General features: G+C 31.5%; 2 protein-coding genes across 2 annotated transcripts in view; one reads left to right on the plus strand and one right to left on the minus strand.

Annotated features, from left to right (window-relative positions):
- Positions 1-10,253, plus strand: part of LOC106466972 (synaptotagmin-12-like) — a 204,140-nt gene extending 193,887 nt beyond the window's left edge. Inside the window, exon 9 of the mRNA XM_022395668.1 lies at positions 10,219-10,253. Coding sequence (XP_022251376.1) covers positions 10,219-10,239 — 21 coding nt within the window. The 3' untranslated portion in view covers positions 10,240-10,253. The remainder of the gene's footprint in view (positions 1-10,218) is intronic.
- The window catches only part of LOC106467102 (tubby protein homolog), a 37,482-nt gene continuing 24,781 nt past the window's right edge, over positions 1,971-14,671 (minus strand). Inside the window, exons 7-9 of the mRNA XM_013927425.2 lie at positions 11,945-12,032; positions 9,060-9,143; positions 1,971-6,639 (exon numbers count right to left, since the gene is read on the minus strand). Coding sequence (XP_013782879.2) covers positions 6,506-6,639; positions 9,060-9,143; positions 11,945-12,032 — 306 coding nt within the window. The 3' untranslated portion in view covers positions 1,971-6,505. The remainder of the gene's footprint in view (positions 6,640-9,059; positions 9,144-11,944; positions 12,033-14,671) is intronic.

The following is a 14,671-nucleotide window of genomic DNA, read 5'->3' on the forward strand; positions in this document are numbered from 1 at the left end:
TTAGGTGTCGTTAAGTTAGTTGTTCGTTCTCTTTCTTTACTTTAACTTTAGTTAGTGTGTAGTATATATATATATATATATATATATATGTATACACACACACACACACACACACTTATTTCTTAATTAAGTTTCCTTTACTGTTTATTTCAAATTAATTATAAGTAATAATTGTTTATTCCAAGCTAGAAAAAATTAATTTAAGGCAAAATAGAATTATTTTGATAGCTCTTTTGCGTCACTAGTATTAGCAACATTACTGGTCATTGTTCCTAAATCTTGTGTTCCTTTCTTCTCAACACAATAAAAATGTTTGAGAATCTTGCATTAGGGCGCAAGTTGGCCGTGTGGTAAAACTGTATTTCGGAGATGACGAAATGGCTTCTAATCCATACAATAACACAATATAGCCCTCCCTCGAATTTTAAGCTGTGGGTGTGTAATATATGGCGGTCTATCCTGTAGAATGGATGGCGAGTGGTGCTGACCGGCTGGCTGCCTTCCCCTTGGCCAGTAGTTCAAAATTAGGTAAGACGGCAGATAGCCTACGTAGCTTTTCCATAAATATGAATTTTGTGATACAGTCTTCCTAGAAAAATAAAAGCGGTCGATAATATTGCGTTACCGTCTTCACAGACTTCTTTACAAAAATACAAATTCTCGAGAATCTTGCGTTACCGTTTTCCAAAAACAATACAAGTGGTGGATGCTATTGTATTCGCGTTTTCACAATCTTCTTTACAACAATACGACTGCTCGAGTATCTTGCGTTACTGTCTTCCTAGAACACTACAAGCGGTTGATAATATTGTATTACCGTTTTCAGTCTTCTTTACAACAATATAATTGCTCGAAAATCTTGTGATACTGTATTATTCGTATAACATAATAAGAACCTTGCGTTCCTCTTCTCGTCTTAAAAGAAGTGATTGAGAAAGACAGCAATCGTGAAATAAATATATAAGTTTTAGTTCAGAATAATAAATCACGCTTACAGAGCGTCAAAAGTGCAGCCTTTAAAAATTACATGTCTGTCTAAACAATACATTGTTATGATAATATTTACTTTTGGGCGCAAGGGTTTTCATTGACGTGGTGTTGATATCACAATTTTACTGCGTTATCAAAAAGAGAAAGTGCAAAATATAGTATGAAATTAAGGTAATTCTCGAGTCAATACACGTGTATCGTATAGAATAGGATTTTGGAAGCAATAAAAAGTACCAGATGATATATTTCAGGCTTTAATGAAGGATTAAATTACGAGAAATTGCAATTCACTGGCAAATCAGTTAGTTCGACATCTTTTTTTATCACTATATCTTACTTTAATCATGTAAGTAATGCCATATTAGGCAGAGGTCTTTGTTTGTTGTCAAGAGCAAAGCTGTGCAATGGCTTATCTGCGCAGGTGTCAAGTCCCGTATCTTAGTGCTATGAGCTTTAAGAGCTTACCGCTGAACCACTATACTCCTCTGTTTTTCTTGTCTTCCTCTCAACACCAACCAGCCAAAATATAACTAACCATTACATCTGAAGAAACACAACACCAACCACCAAAATCTAACTAACCTTTACACCTGAAGAAACACAACACCAACTACCAAAATTTAACTAACCTTTACATCTGAAGAAACACAACACCAACTACCAAAATCTAACTAACCTTTACACCTGAAGAAACACAACACCAACAAGCCAAAATCTAACTAACCTTTACACCTGAAGAAACATAACATCTCAGCCAAAAGCGGGATGAAGAGGAATACCAAAATCCCTGAACACCCCTGGTTTAACACCTAAACCACCACTGATAACGCTCAGGTTATTGTAGTCCGACTTAAAAAGTTGTGTTTTATGGTTGTTGTTGTTGTTTTTTTTGTTGGTTTAATGTAGATGTATATACAAGAATATAGCACCTCTAACCATTATTTTTTGATAATGATAAATTATATTCATTCAAGACATACTTTTGAGTTTTACAAATGTTTATTATTCACACATTATACCTATAGATGATGGTAACTATATAAATTATATATTTGTACACATCAGCATATATCTACACATATTAACTTTTTAGATCACAAAACTGAGAATGGGTATATAAGAAGACGGAGGGTAATACTACTAGGATGCATTTGGTTGGATATCACTTCGTTTTCAGTGAATTCTGTAGTGAAATGTTCAGTTTTCTTTATCAACTTTATATATTCCAAAATTTAAGCAACAGCTGAAACTTGAAATTTCATTACAAACAAACACGAAAAAACAAAAACCCAATTAAGTGTGTACATCAATAAAACATCACTGAAAATATGAAAGAAACATTGGCAAAAAAAAACATCAACTGATATCTTTGGCAACAAGAATAAAGTGGGTAAAAACATTATGTATATCATTATATATGTATGTAAGACTTAGATGTATTTGGGTAGAAAAATTCACATTCTTTCCTTGTTTTCATAGGCAGTTTCTTGGAATACCTTACGTTGCAAGAGAGTATTTCATATATCTAGATATTTTACAGTTACACCTATGTTGCTTTTAGAAATAATAGCTCATTTAATACTCTATACCACTGTTATTTCTATGTGTGAGTAAATTTGTTTTTCTTTAGCATAAAGCTATAAAATGTCTATCTGTGATCTGTCCACCAAGGGGAATCGAACCCCAGATTTAATGTTGTAAGTCTATACACTTACTACTGACCTAGCAGGGTACATTAGTAAAATCAGCTTAATTCTTAGTTACAATTATTTTAGCAATTTCACCAAGTGTTACTCCTAACACTGTGAAAAAAAAGAAAGCCAAAACTTTATTAATCCAATGCATTTTATAACTATTACGGCAGAAACTATTACAAAATACTTATCCGGTTTTGATAAAGCATGTTTCAATCATGGACAAATAGACATTGATAGCCAAATATTCTATAACCCTGAAATATTCCAGAAGGAGCTGTAAATAAAATACAATACCAATGAAAGAAGTCTGACTCTCACAATGGATCTTGTCTTTCTATTTGGTAACTACACCTCCAGATCATGGAGACTATCACTCTGCAAATCATGTGGCTCCAGCCTCGGAGCACGTTTTTGTTCATAGGATCTTCCAATAAATAGTAAACTATTACTCAACCCAACAGAGTATGATAAAATCTGATATGTTATCAAATATTGTGAATTCTTAAACACTTGTTCTATGTTAATCAGAATTAAAAGAGAGACAACATTCCATAAAAACTTAAAATTTTTCCCTAATCAACAATTAGTAATTCAACAAGACTTGTAATTAGAAAATCTGTAATATCAAAACACTGAAAAAATTTGACCTAGGATGACAAAAACTAGTACCTATAAAAACAACTTTTCGTCTACAGCTAATTAATTAAAAACCAAATTAAAGTGAAGTCAGTCAAGTAGAACATATACAGATTTTGTCATTACACTGCAAGGAAAATAACAATATCACTCATGTATCCAGTAAGGTTACTTACATTTTACTCATATTATAAATGTATAAAAATAAAATCAAATGTTGAGCCAAATCTATAGTTGAAAAACCAAGCTGATACATTATTTAAATGTTCCCAAATAATGTTAAATATAAATATTACATTTAACTGATTTATTATGTGTTCAGATGTGCAACATTTTAACTTTCTATTCAGGGAAGTTTCGAAGCAGCTATTTAACCATACACAATTCTCCTTAACTTGTTGTTATACGAGGTAGGCCACAGTGAGCTAATTTTGTTGTGTTTCATGAGATTTCCTTGTAATTCATGTATTGATAATGATGGAGGACATGTCAATTATTTGTAAAATTTGATTAATTCAGTGATAAAGAAAATATGTACAGTTGAATCATGAAGAAAGTTTGTTGTGTTACTTTTGAAGGGGGGAGATGGGAAGTTTGCTATAGCCCACCTCATATACAATTATTCAAATCATATTTTCTACGACCATTACAACTTTGTTTGGCTCAAAATGTTCTAATAAAATCACAAAAATATATTCCACTTTAACAATCAAAGTAAACAAAACAATATATTATTTTCACACAACAAATTCTCAGGGATGTTTTTTTTCACAGTCACAATTTTCTAAGATTTATAGATGTGACTGATGTGCAATGAGTAAAAGCCAACAGGACACTGTGCAGTAATTGTGCCTTACAAGTATTCACAATATATATATATTAACTGTTTAATATAAGTTACTATAATAGCTTAAGTGTCTAAGTGTATATAATACATATTTTCAAAAATAACAGAATAGTTTCTTTAAGCAATTTTAACTTATAAAAAATGGTAGGCCTTAAATATTATACAGTAATGCACATACATTTATATTTTTGAGAAATAAGAGGTCAACATATGCATATTTCATGGAAAATGAGTATCATTATTGACAACCTAAACATTGGCTTGGGCTAACTTTTCCAAGTGATCTTTCAGTGAATGAAAGACTTAAAAAACAAACACAGAAAAAGAAAGAATAATGTGTTTAAAGAGAAGTAGAATTCTTCATATTTTTATAGTCTAACACAGATACATGACTGCTAAAAAGTATTTTACATCACTTACAAAATGTTGCAGGGCAAACAGATTTTAGCATTAGATCTAAATTAACAGAAAGGCTTATTTGCAAGGACTTAAATAAATGAACTAATTAAGAGTTGGAAGCTACGAAGAGTAGTGCGTATTTTTAGTTGTTTAAAATCAGTAGACCTAACATTTGTGATAAATATATAAACTGCAAATATTTCTTTTTTATCTCATCCTCTTAATTTGTCTGTTTTGGATTCCATATCAGAGGTAGGTAAAAATAGCATTTCAACTCTATAACTTTTATCTGTAACAAGTTACTGGTCAAAAGGTATTTCAATCAATACTGAAACTCGTCAGTTTGAGAGACGAAAGTTTCTATAAAATTCCTTTTAGGAAGCACTGGAAACCAACAAGCTTAACAACTCCAGTTTATGTGATGTTTTTTACAAATGTTAGGCCTATTGATATCCAATGCATCACCAGCTTTTCCACTTAAATGGAAAATTTTAAATTCTTATACTGTAGATACAAATAGCATTTCAAAGAAACTACATCATCTCATCATCCAGTCCAGTTGATGAGTTCTGGTATTAAACAAGAGGCATCCAAGGCAGTAACTTGTGGAAAACAAAAGACAGATCTGAAATGACATTTTTATTCAACCTTGAAATGGACAAATTAATAGGAATGTGAAACAAAGCTGCAGTTTACATAATATTTATCAGAAATGTTTGGCTTATTGGTTTCTAATATTTCACCAGTTTTTAAACATTCAAGTCTTGACTGATTTTTTCTTTTTAGGTTGTAAATGCTTGGATTGTATTATTTTTCTTTTTACTTACAAGCTGCTTAAAATAAATGAACATAATAATGATGACAAGAATGATGTGGAGTTGGTGGTTTCAGACAGTTTAATATAAGGATTAACTTGGAACACTTACCAGGTATTATACTCTAAACGGAGTAAATTCTGAAAGACTAGGATGGGGCGTTTCAAAATATATAATTGCCCGAAGCATTAAAATTCTGAGCTATATGTGGAAGACAAGTATTTAGTAAAATTGTTAATAGGGTATAGATACACAAGTGGCAAACTTTACTTTTTTAGATTATGTATGTTAAAAATAACAATAATATCTTGAAAGACTTAATTGTATGTTTGATATTAACTAATTACCTAGTTTTACAATGAAGAAACTAAATGTAAGATAAAAAAAAGTAATTTCTGCTTTTCTAAACTTGAAAATACTAATCAGTTTTCAAAATATAGGTTTACAGTACTCATAGTTTGAGTAACTGTAGCTCATCTGGTGATTTCTACATTACAACAAAATGTTTACAGAGAAATTGGATAAAAAAAAAAAGGTTTAAAAGTTCTAATCAATATCATATTCATACATTTATTAAAAACGGTATGCTGAACAGTGTAAAAGCTTCAACATGAATAACTTATGTGAACATTTACAATGGAAATGATATGTATTTCAACATGTTTCATACAGATATTGGAGGTGCAAGAAACAAACTACAACACATAAACTCTAAAATCAGTATATTAATTTAAGATATAGATTTACACTGAATATTTCTATCAGTGATGATATTTTTAAACAAGAGTTTAATATTTCCATGTAAAAAAAAACGTTATTTATTTCTACGTGTGCTTGCAGCAGAATGGCACAAAGTATGTTTATCATTAAAATTATGACTTCCATTTCAGAAAAAAACTTCACTATTTCCATGTAAAATGCAGGACATGTGAGCTTGCAGTAGAATGGCAAGAAATAAGTTCATTATTAAACATTAGACTTTCTCATCAGAGAAACTTCAATACTTCCAGTGAGATACAGGAAATGTGAGCTTGCCTCACAAGGGCATAAAGCTCAACCAATTTACTGTTTATAGAAGTTATTATTCCCCCCCCCCCCCTTACATAAATTTTCTGACTAGATTATTCACAAGCAAGCTTGCTATCAAAACTTGAGATGGCAATAGCAAAAGCTTGAAGTCCACATAAAGGATAACTATAGTCCATACTAAAGATGTCTTCAGAAACACGACCAAACTGCATGATGTTGTAGTCCACTAAAAAGATATTGAAAACCTAAAAATTAATACATTTTTTAACACGTAGCTAACCGATTATAACGTTACACAAAAGGATGTTCAGCTGTTGGTTGAATTTTATTCTAGAAAAATTTGAGTACTTATAGTGAAGCAAAGCAATCTAATTGAAAGTCACCTTGATATGCAGACTCAGATACTTAATGCATAGATAAATAGATAACACCAATTACTCACAAAAATTAAAGGACAATGAGGTTTGTTTAAATTTGTATATTACATATTAGGTTATCAAAATTTTTCTAATTTGGTATGATTATTGTAGAAGATTACATTAATCCTACCCATGGTTTGCAAGTTTATGTACCAATGACTCCTTATATAATAGACCTTTATGAGAAATGATTCAAATTCTGCAACACAAAAGGATAGTTTGACTGATTAGGAAAGATGTTTACTGTTGAGATAATGATACATTCTTAGATTTTTTTTTTTGCTGGTATTGACTCCTGCAAAGAATGTGCAAACTGTTATAAACCAATTAACCTGAACTGAAGTTTGTAGAGCTATCACACTGCTACAAGAGGAACACACCCAGACTGATGTGGCTCAGGCCATGGAGAGGGGGGTCACAATCTCTGATCAGTAGATTATGGTGTGGATACCACGCCACAATAGAATACACCAGAAGGCCAGGGCTACAGGAGCAGTAGATGATTGATATCTGCAAAATATAGCCCTTAGAAACCACATCAGCAATGCTAGGAATCACAGGAATGAGCTTCAGTAAGCCACTGGAGTAAGTGTATTGTGCTCAATGGTCAGGAACAGGTTCCTTGAGGATACCAGTTAGATCCCTTGTACTAATTCCAAGGTACAAAACAGCTTGGTTGGCATTTTCCCAGAAACGTATCACCTGGACCTTTCAGCAATTGTCCCCTCTACTATTCACAGATGAAATTAGGTTCTGTGAATCTCCAAGTAATCGACATGTGAGGGTCTGGAAATGTGAAGGAGAGTGATAATCAGCCTTTGAGGTTGGCTCAATCACGGTCGTGGCATCTGCATGCAGGGGTATACAGATCTCTATGTGGTGAATGGAGAATCTCTTACAGCATAATGTTACGAGGATGAGATCCTGCTACCCATTGTTTGCTCCTTTTGCTAGTGCTGTCAGAGATGAGTTTGTGTATCACTACCAAGATCATGCAGCAACTTTTTTTAGGATGAAGGTAAAACAATAAAGCAATAATAATAGTGAACTGAATGCCATAGAAAAATATAACATACATTAGCTAACCAAATAAGGGAATAAAGACTTCCAGTACTAACATTAATAAGTGTACTGGATAACCAAATAAGATAATGGAGAAATTCAGATCACAAAAACACATGCTTAATTAAAGGAAAAAAATGTGGTGAAAAAGTAACAAAATCACAAAAGGAAACTCGAGTCCTGGAAAGCAGTGGAGTACTTGCAGACCAGAGGTCAAGTGATCTGGATTCTAGGCTCACCCGGGAATTATACATACTACACCAAGAAGGGTGTGCCAAGTTACGAAAAATTACACAAGCATAAGAATTAATAAGATATCATAGTATTGTGCCTGAAATAGTTGAGCCAAAGTTAGAATCACATATTACAGTTATAGTTTTGGTTCTGACCCAGCCTGTTCTGCACAGTTAAGTTGCAGTTGCTGCCAATGCCTAATTGATAATGTCTGCATTTGCTGCAATCAAGAACTTTCTGTGCCCAAGCTTCTTACATGATGAAGAAACATTTCTACCGAGTCAGCAGTATGAGGAACAATTTTTGAAACGTCATAAGCAATAGAGGAGGACCTACCAGCAACTAAAAGACTCGTTTTGTTAAGTTTGTTCATCTTAAATACAGTATTTTCTCTTTGATATTTACGCATCTAAGTACTGGAACTTTTCATTAACTTTGTGTTTTGTTATTTGTACAAAAAGTTTTGACTTGCTTGGTATTGTTCACCCGTGATATTTGTTTCGAAAAAGTGTATCAAGATCTCATTATCCTTTAGTTTTTGTGAGTGATATAAGCCTTTTACATACTACACTAAAACAAATACTATACAAAAATATTCTTATTATTAACATACTTAAACACCATGTTTTTGTTTACTGTTAAGCACAAAGCTACACAATAAGCTATATGTGCTCTACTCACTACAAGTATTGAAAAATGATTTTGAGCAGTATAAGCCATCAGACTTACCACTGAGCCACAAGGGGCAACATCACTCATATTTGTTGGTGAAAAGATTTGTATTATTTTCTGGCTATAAAGAAATGATCCATACATAACTAAAATTAACAGTGGCAGAATAGCTGCCTATTCTTCAGTGTATTGATATAATAAGTTAACTTATGATCAAGAGATTGTCATTCTTTTATTTCTCACTGTATATATAACTCACCATCATTGTCATGAACAAGTTGGAAATTCTTCACAGAAGCTTGGGTAACTCGCCCATGAAAATTCAAAACATACGACTGTGTTTCTGAAATTATAATGATCAAAACGATATTGAATGTTCAGAGTGAAATGAAACCATATAGAGTTCAATAATCATTTATGACTGCATGACAATGTGAAATAATAAATCAAAACTTCTAATATAAATGGATTTGAAAGTAACACAAAATAAGAAGAGCATGAAGTTAGTTTTCTGTTTGGTTTGTTTTGAATTTCACACAAAGCTACATGAGGGCTATCTGCATTAGCTATCCCTAACTTAGCCAGGAAAGACTAGAAGAAAGGCAGCTAATCATCACCACCCATCTCCAAATCTTGGACTACTCTTTTACTAATGAATAGTGGGATTGACCATCACATTATAATGTCCCCACGGCTGAAAGGGCAAGCATGTTTGGTGGGATGGGGATTCAAGTCAACAACCTGCAGATTGCAAGTGAGCTCCCTAACCACCTGGTCATGTCCAAAGTTTTCTGTGTAAAGTTGATTCAAATTCAGATTTGTTGTTTGAGTATAATTATAACAGAAAAATTCAAGTTCAAAGTCATATTACTGATTTGAAGATAGTTATAAAAATAACATTAAATATTCAGTACACATTTCTTATTTAAAAATACTAAGTGAAAATCAGATTTTATGTTCTTATAAAAATGTAATCATTTATACTTCAAATATTGGTCATATTATATACAAATTTATGATTTAAAGGTTTAACTACTGTATAAAATGTAAAAATATCAAGACAATAAAACCGTTGCATGCCTGTGTTATCCTTAGATCAGTGGATATTGTTTTCCTACCTAAAGTTGAAAGTGTAATATTTTAAGTTTGGTTAAACCAAAAACACATCATTTTACTATATTTAATCAAAGATTACCATTATACTTACTTTTACAAATTTATGCATACATTTTTTAGTAATTACAAGATAATTTTATTTAACTTTAAAACCAGTATCATACTAATATTTTATGAAATTTGAAACAGAATAACATGAAAGTTTACCACAAAATATCTGCTCGGAAACCAGGATATTTAAAATTATTTTCCCCTATACGCTAAATCCGAAAATAATATCAATTTTTTTCCATTGTGTGCAGATTTTTCACAAAACATCATAATGCAATACATAAAAGACAGACCACAACACGTAGTTTTGAGACTAAAAGACGTATATTTCACAAAAAATAGAGGATGAATGAGGATGTATATTCATTTGACATCAATGTTCTTCCCTTTTCTTCAGTTTGTTTGTAATTTTGTTAACAAACATAATAATAAAAAATGTTTATTGTGGTAAACGAAATAATAATTTGATCTAAGTAAGAGTTTTTTTTCCTTCCCGATTTGTAAAAAATCCTTCTGTGATAGAAAAAAATGAATATTATTTTCAAAATCTGCATAACTGAATAATGGAAAACCTTTATTAAAACCCAAACAACTTTTATAATGTTTAAATTTGCAGGCCTGTGTACTTATTTCTGAAAGTCTCAATGATTGTGTAACTTGACCAAGCTAATTCTGTTAGTAGTTTTGTGTGTATTGCATACACCATATATATTGTCTATAATAATGGTTGAAAGAAAATTATCCATCAAGCATTTTACTCAGCTAGCTGCAAACCTAAATCTCCTTCTTCACTCTTGCAACCAAAAGGGTCTTGAAACAAAATTATCTATGAAATCTTCTTACTTGTGTTTTTACTGTGCCTAAAATGTTTGGTTCATGACTTCTCATACAACCATTAAAGGACTAGAATTAGGCTAGAGCTCAAACCACATGTGGACTGGTTGGGGATCTCAAACCCTTTTATTCATGGTTAACTATACAGCTGATAAAAGATGGGGCTAAAGTCAGGTTAAACATTAAACCTAAGATGTGGTTTGGCTGGTGAGCTTAAGGTTTATTTTATTCACGACTAATTAATTACTTGGTAACAGAGGGGGGGATTGAAAACAGCTATATATTAAATCTTGCAGTTAGCTGTAGGGCTTAAAACTTTAACCATTAACAGAAGTAGAAAAAAATCATCTTTGTAAAAATAGTTATAATGTGATATTTGGTGAAACATGTCTTTATACTGCTTTAATGTATTACACACACATTCACCAAAAAAGATACACATATATATAAACACATACTTTCTTGTATAATTACTATGCTTGTTTTATAGAAATTAGTTTTTGAAAGATATTTCGTTTAAGTTCATAGAAACCAGATATGAGTTTATGATGTTTTCTGTAAATACTTTAAGTACATCAATTTTCTACATATTTTAGATTCACAAAACCTACAACCTGAAAAACTGATAAAACATACTTTACAATAATTAGGAGGTACGTTCAATTTATGGTAAATAACAAATCAACTCTGTTCGATGACGAGGAACTCACTTTGAGACTAATAATGGCTGGAGATGGCTTGAATGGGTAATGAAGAAAACTTTGATATAAGTTTAACATAACAGCAAATGTACAACGTTTCAACAAGTTTTTGTCATCATCAGGTGAAAGAAGGGAAAGCAAAGTGCGAGGATAGCATGATCTATGATGATGACAAAACCTTGTCAAAACATTGTACATTTGCTATTATGTTAAACTTGTATTAAAGTTTTTCTTCATTACCCATTCAAGCCGTCTCCAGCCATTATAAATCAACTCTGTGTTCATCAGTTTGAAAATAAGAAGAAAAATGCAATATGTATAACTATGATATATGGGAAGGCTGATAAGGATTCAGTACATTTCTACTTACAGAAAGCATATTTTAATGGGTTTAATGAAAATCTATAGTGTACTTGTAGCCATGTCCAGTTGATATACTTACCATCATTCCACACAGGAGTCTTGTTATGAAGATCCAAGAGATTTTTCATATTCTGATTTCTCCACCTTTCAATTAAAGTATCTCTATCCTGAAATTTCAAACATAGTGTCAGTGAACAACCATTAAATTCAGAAACACCTTTCATGTGAAAACATATGTTGTCGTAAACCTCAAAAAGTAGCAGCAGATGTAAACTAGAAAACAGCAATTAAAACAAATTACTTTCTATTTTTGTTAGCTTGACCACAACCATAAGTTACGTAACGCATTATTGGCTGGGATGACATCTGAAAAATGTTAGGCAAATAATCAGCACTGTTTTCCTTGGGTAAAATTTTTACTGTGCATGCTTATAATGCATAGTGACAAGCAGAATTATAGTATTATGATGATGATGTAAAAATAAACCAATAAAACACTTTATTTTAACTATCCACTACAACAATTATTATGACTAACATCGACAATTGTAAAGCTGCCCGTTTCCCTTCTACTTACATAGTTATTTTTCTTTTGAATAATATAAACTAGCTACCCAGTCAAAAAATAAAATGAAAAAGATCAAACCAACAACTAGTGAGTAAGTGTAGCTATCAAAATATATCACTCTTATGTCTGTATTTATAAAGTTAATAATGCATTGTTTTTTAGTTGGGTACACTCACAGGATTTGGCCAGCTTAGATTTATTTTAACAGAGTGAAAAAAAAAAAGAACTAGAGCCTTAAATATTTAGTCAATAGTCACATGGTATAGATAACTATAACTTTTACTTTTTTTTCCTTGTTTCGTAATATACAAAGCTAATAGCTCAGCCAGTGCTTTCTCTTGAAATAAAATCTTCCCCTCAACTGAAAAATATGATCAGCAAACTGAAAAATACAACACTTGGTCACAGAAATATTTGTATAATAGTTATTAAACATTTCACTCTACTTATTATCTCTTTTTACGTTATATACTGTTGCACAATGAAAACACAACAGTGAGTTTCTCATCAATAGCTCATTAGGCACAAATAAAATATAATTTACCTTTCAAATAGTGAGCAGGTAGGTTTGTTGATTGTTTGAGTAGTACTGTACCTTGGAATAACAAAATACTGAGCTAAAGTCATGTGATTTCATAAAACTGCAAGATGCTTAGTGCATTTCTTTTGTGCATCAGTATTTTTTGTGTACTTATTATTCCTTAATTTCTTGGAAGGCTACTAACATTACTGTCATCAAGAACAAGAGGAAAAACTAAGTAATTTACCTAGTAGTTATTGACTAATTAGTTTTTTTTTTTGCTTGAGCCCCATTACACCTCTGATTATAAGTTTCGTACCTGAGATTTCTTCTTATTAAAATATAGTTCAAGATTACAGACAATTAAAAGCGGTATGAAGAACAATGTCTTGTTATGAAACAAATTTATATACATCTGTACCATAAAAGATTTTTTATTGTAATAATATTTGAATTAACTAGCTGAAAAATATCACAAAAAATGATTTTAAGTCTGGCAATTATTTTTAGCCACAGCATAGAGGCTCATAGAATAGCTCCGAGTTTTTCAAGTACATACTTTTAGCTCATAGCTCCGTGATCTCTTAAATGATTTGAGATCTAATTACAATTTGGGATTTAAGAGATCAAACCCTTTCAACTGATGTATTTGACCATACCCAAAGTCTCATAGATTAATTTACTCTAATCCTACCAAAAATAATTTCAATTTGATGATAGCAGGCTGATAGAGATCCTGATGAGTAATAAAATTGAATCAGATATGCGTGTGCCCCGTGTTTTGTATTGCTGGTGCACAAAGATACAGCTAATAAAATGAAAAAAAAAAGGTTTAATACATTAATTTACTCTAATCCTGCCTAAAAGAATTTCAAGTGCCATGGCTATTGAGAATACCCTCTTGTTTTCTGATGGGCAAACAAGTGTAAAAATCTACCTACACGAAAGAATGACCACTGTATATAGTTATGCTATTGTTTGACATTATACCATAATATTACAAAAAATGTGAGATAATCATAGCTAGCAATTATCAGGAAAACTGTACATTATCAATAGTCTACAAGTATGAGGTTATAAGATAATAATAATATAACCTAACTTTTAAGAGATAACCCTACCTTACATCTAGTTCATACTAGAATATTAAGAAGCAGTAGCTATGTTGTGTTTATTGTGGGCCTGTTTTTATACCATTTTACACTAGTAAAGCATATGTTATGTTTGTTTGTTTGAAATTAAGCAGAAAGCTACACAATGGGCTATCTGTGCTCTACCCCCCATGGGTATCAAAACCTAAATTCTAGCGTTGTAAGTCTGCAGACATACAGCTGTGCCACTGGGGGTGGGTGCATACGTTATGATGGCTTTAATATAGAACTCTTTTTATAACAACTTTATACAGGCATAGTATAAAGCAGAAGGTACAGTGATTTTAACTCTATGAAGACGGTTTGGTTCTGTGCACGTCACAACATTTTACAGTCTTATTTTGAAAATTTAATATAGCAACTTTATTATTAACATGTATCAATATAATTAGAATATAGTTTATAATTCAAATTTTTTATACAAGTTTGATTTTTTTAATTTCAGAATATCAAAACAAAATCTTCAATCTTCACTTTTATTGTCATGTGAGATTCACGTACTCTCAATGCTCTTCTTATAATTAGTATAACTACAAAATCCTAATATGCACACTGTCCATTTTATTT

Source organism: Limulus polyphemus, unplaced genomic scaffold (assembly GCF_000517525.1).
Source record: "Limulus polyphemus unplaced genomic scaffold, Limulus_polyphemus-2.1.2 Scaffold77, whole genome shotgun sequence".
NCBI classification, from domain to species: domain Eukaryota; kingdom Metazoa; phylum Arthropoda; class Merostomata; order Xiphosura; family Limulidae; genus Limulus; species Limulus polyphemus.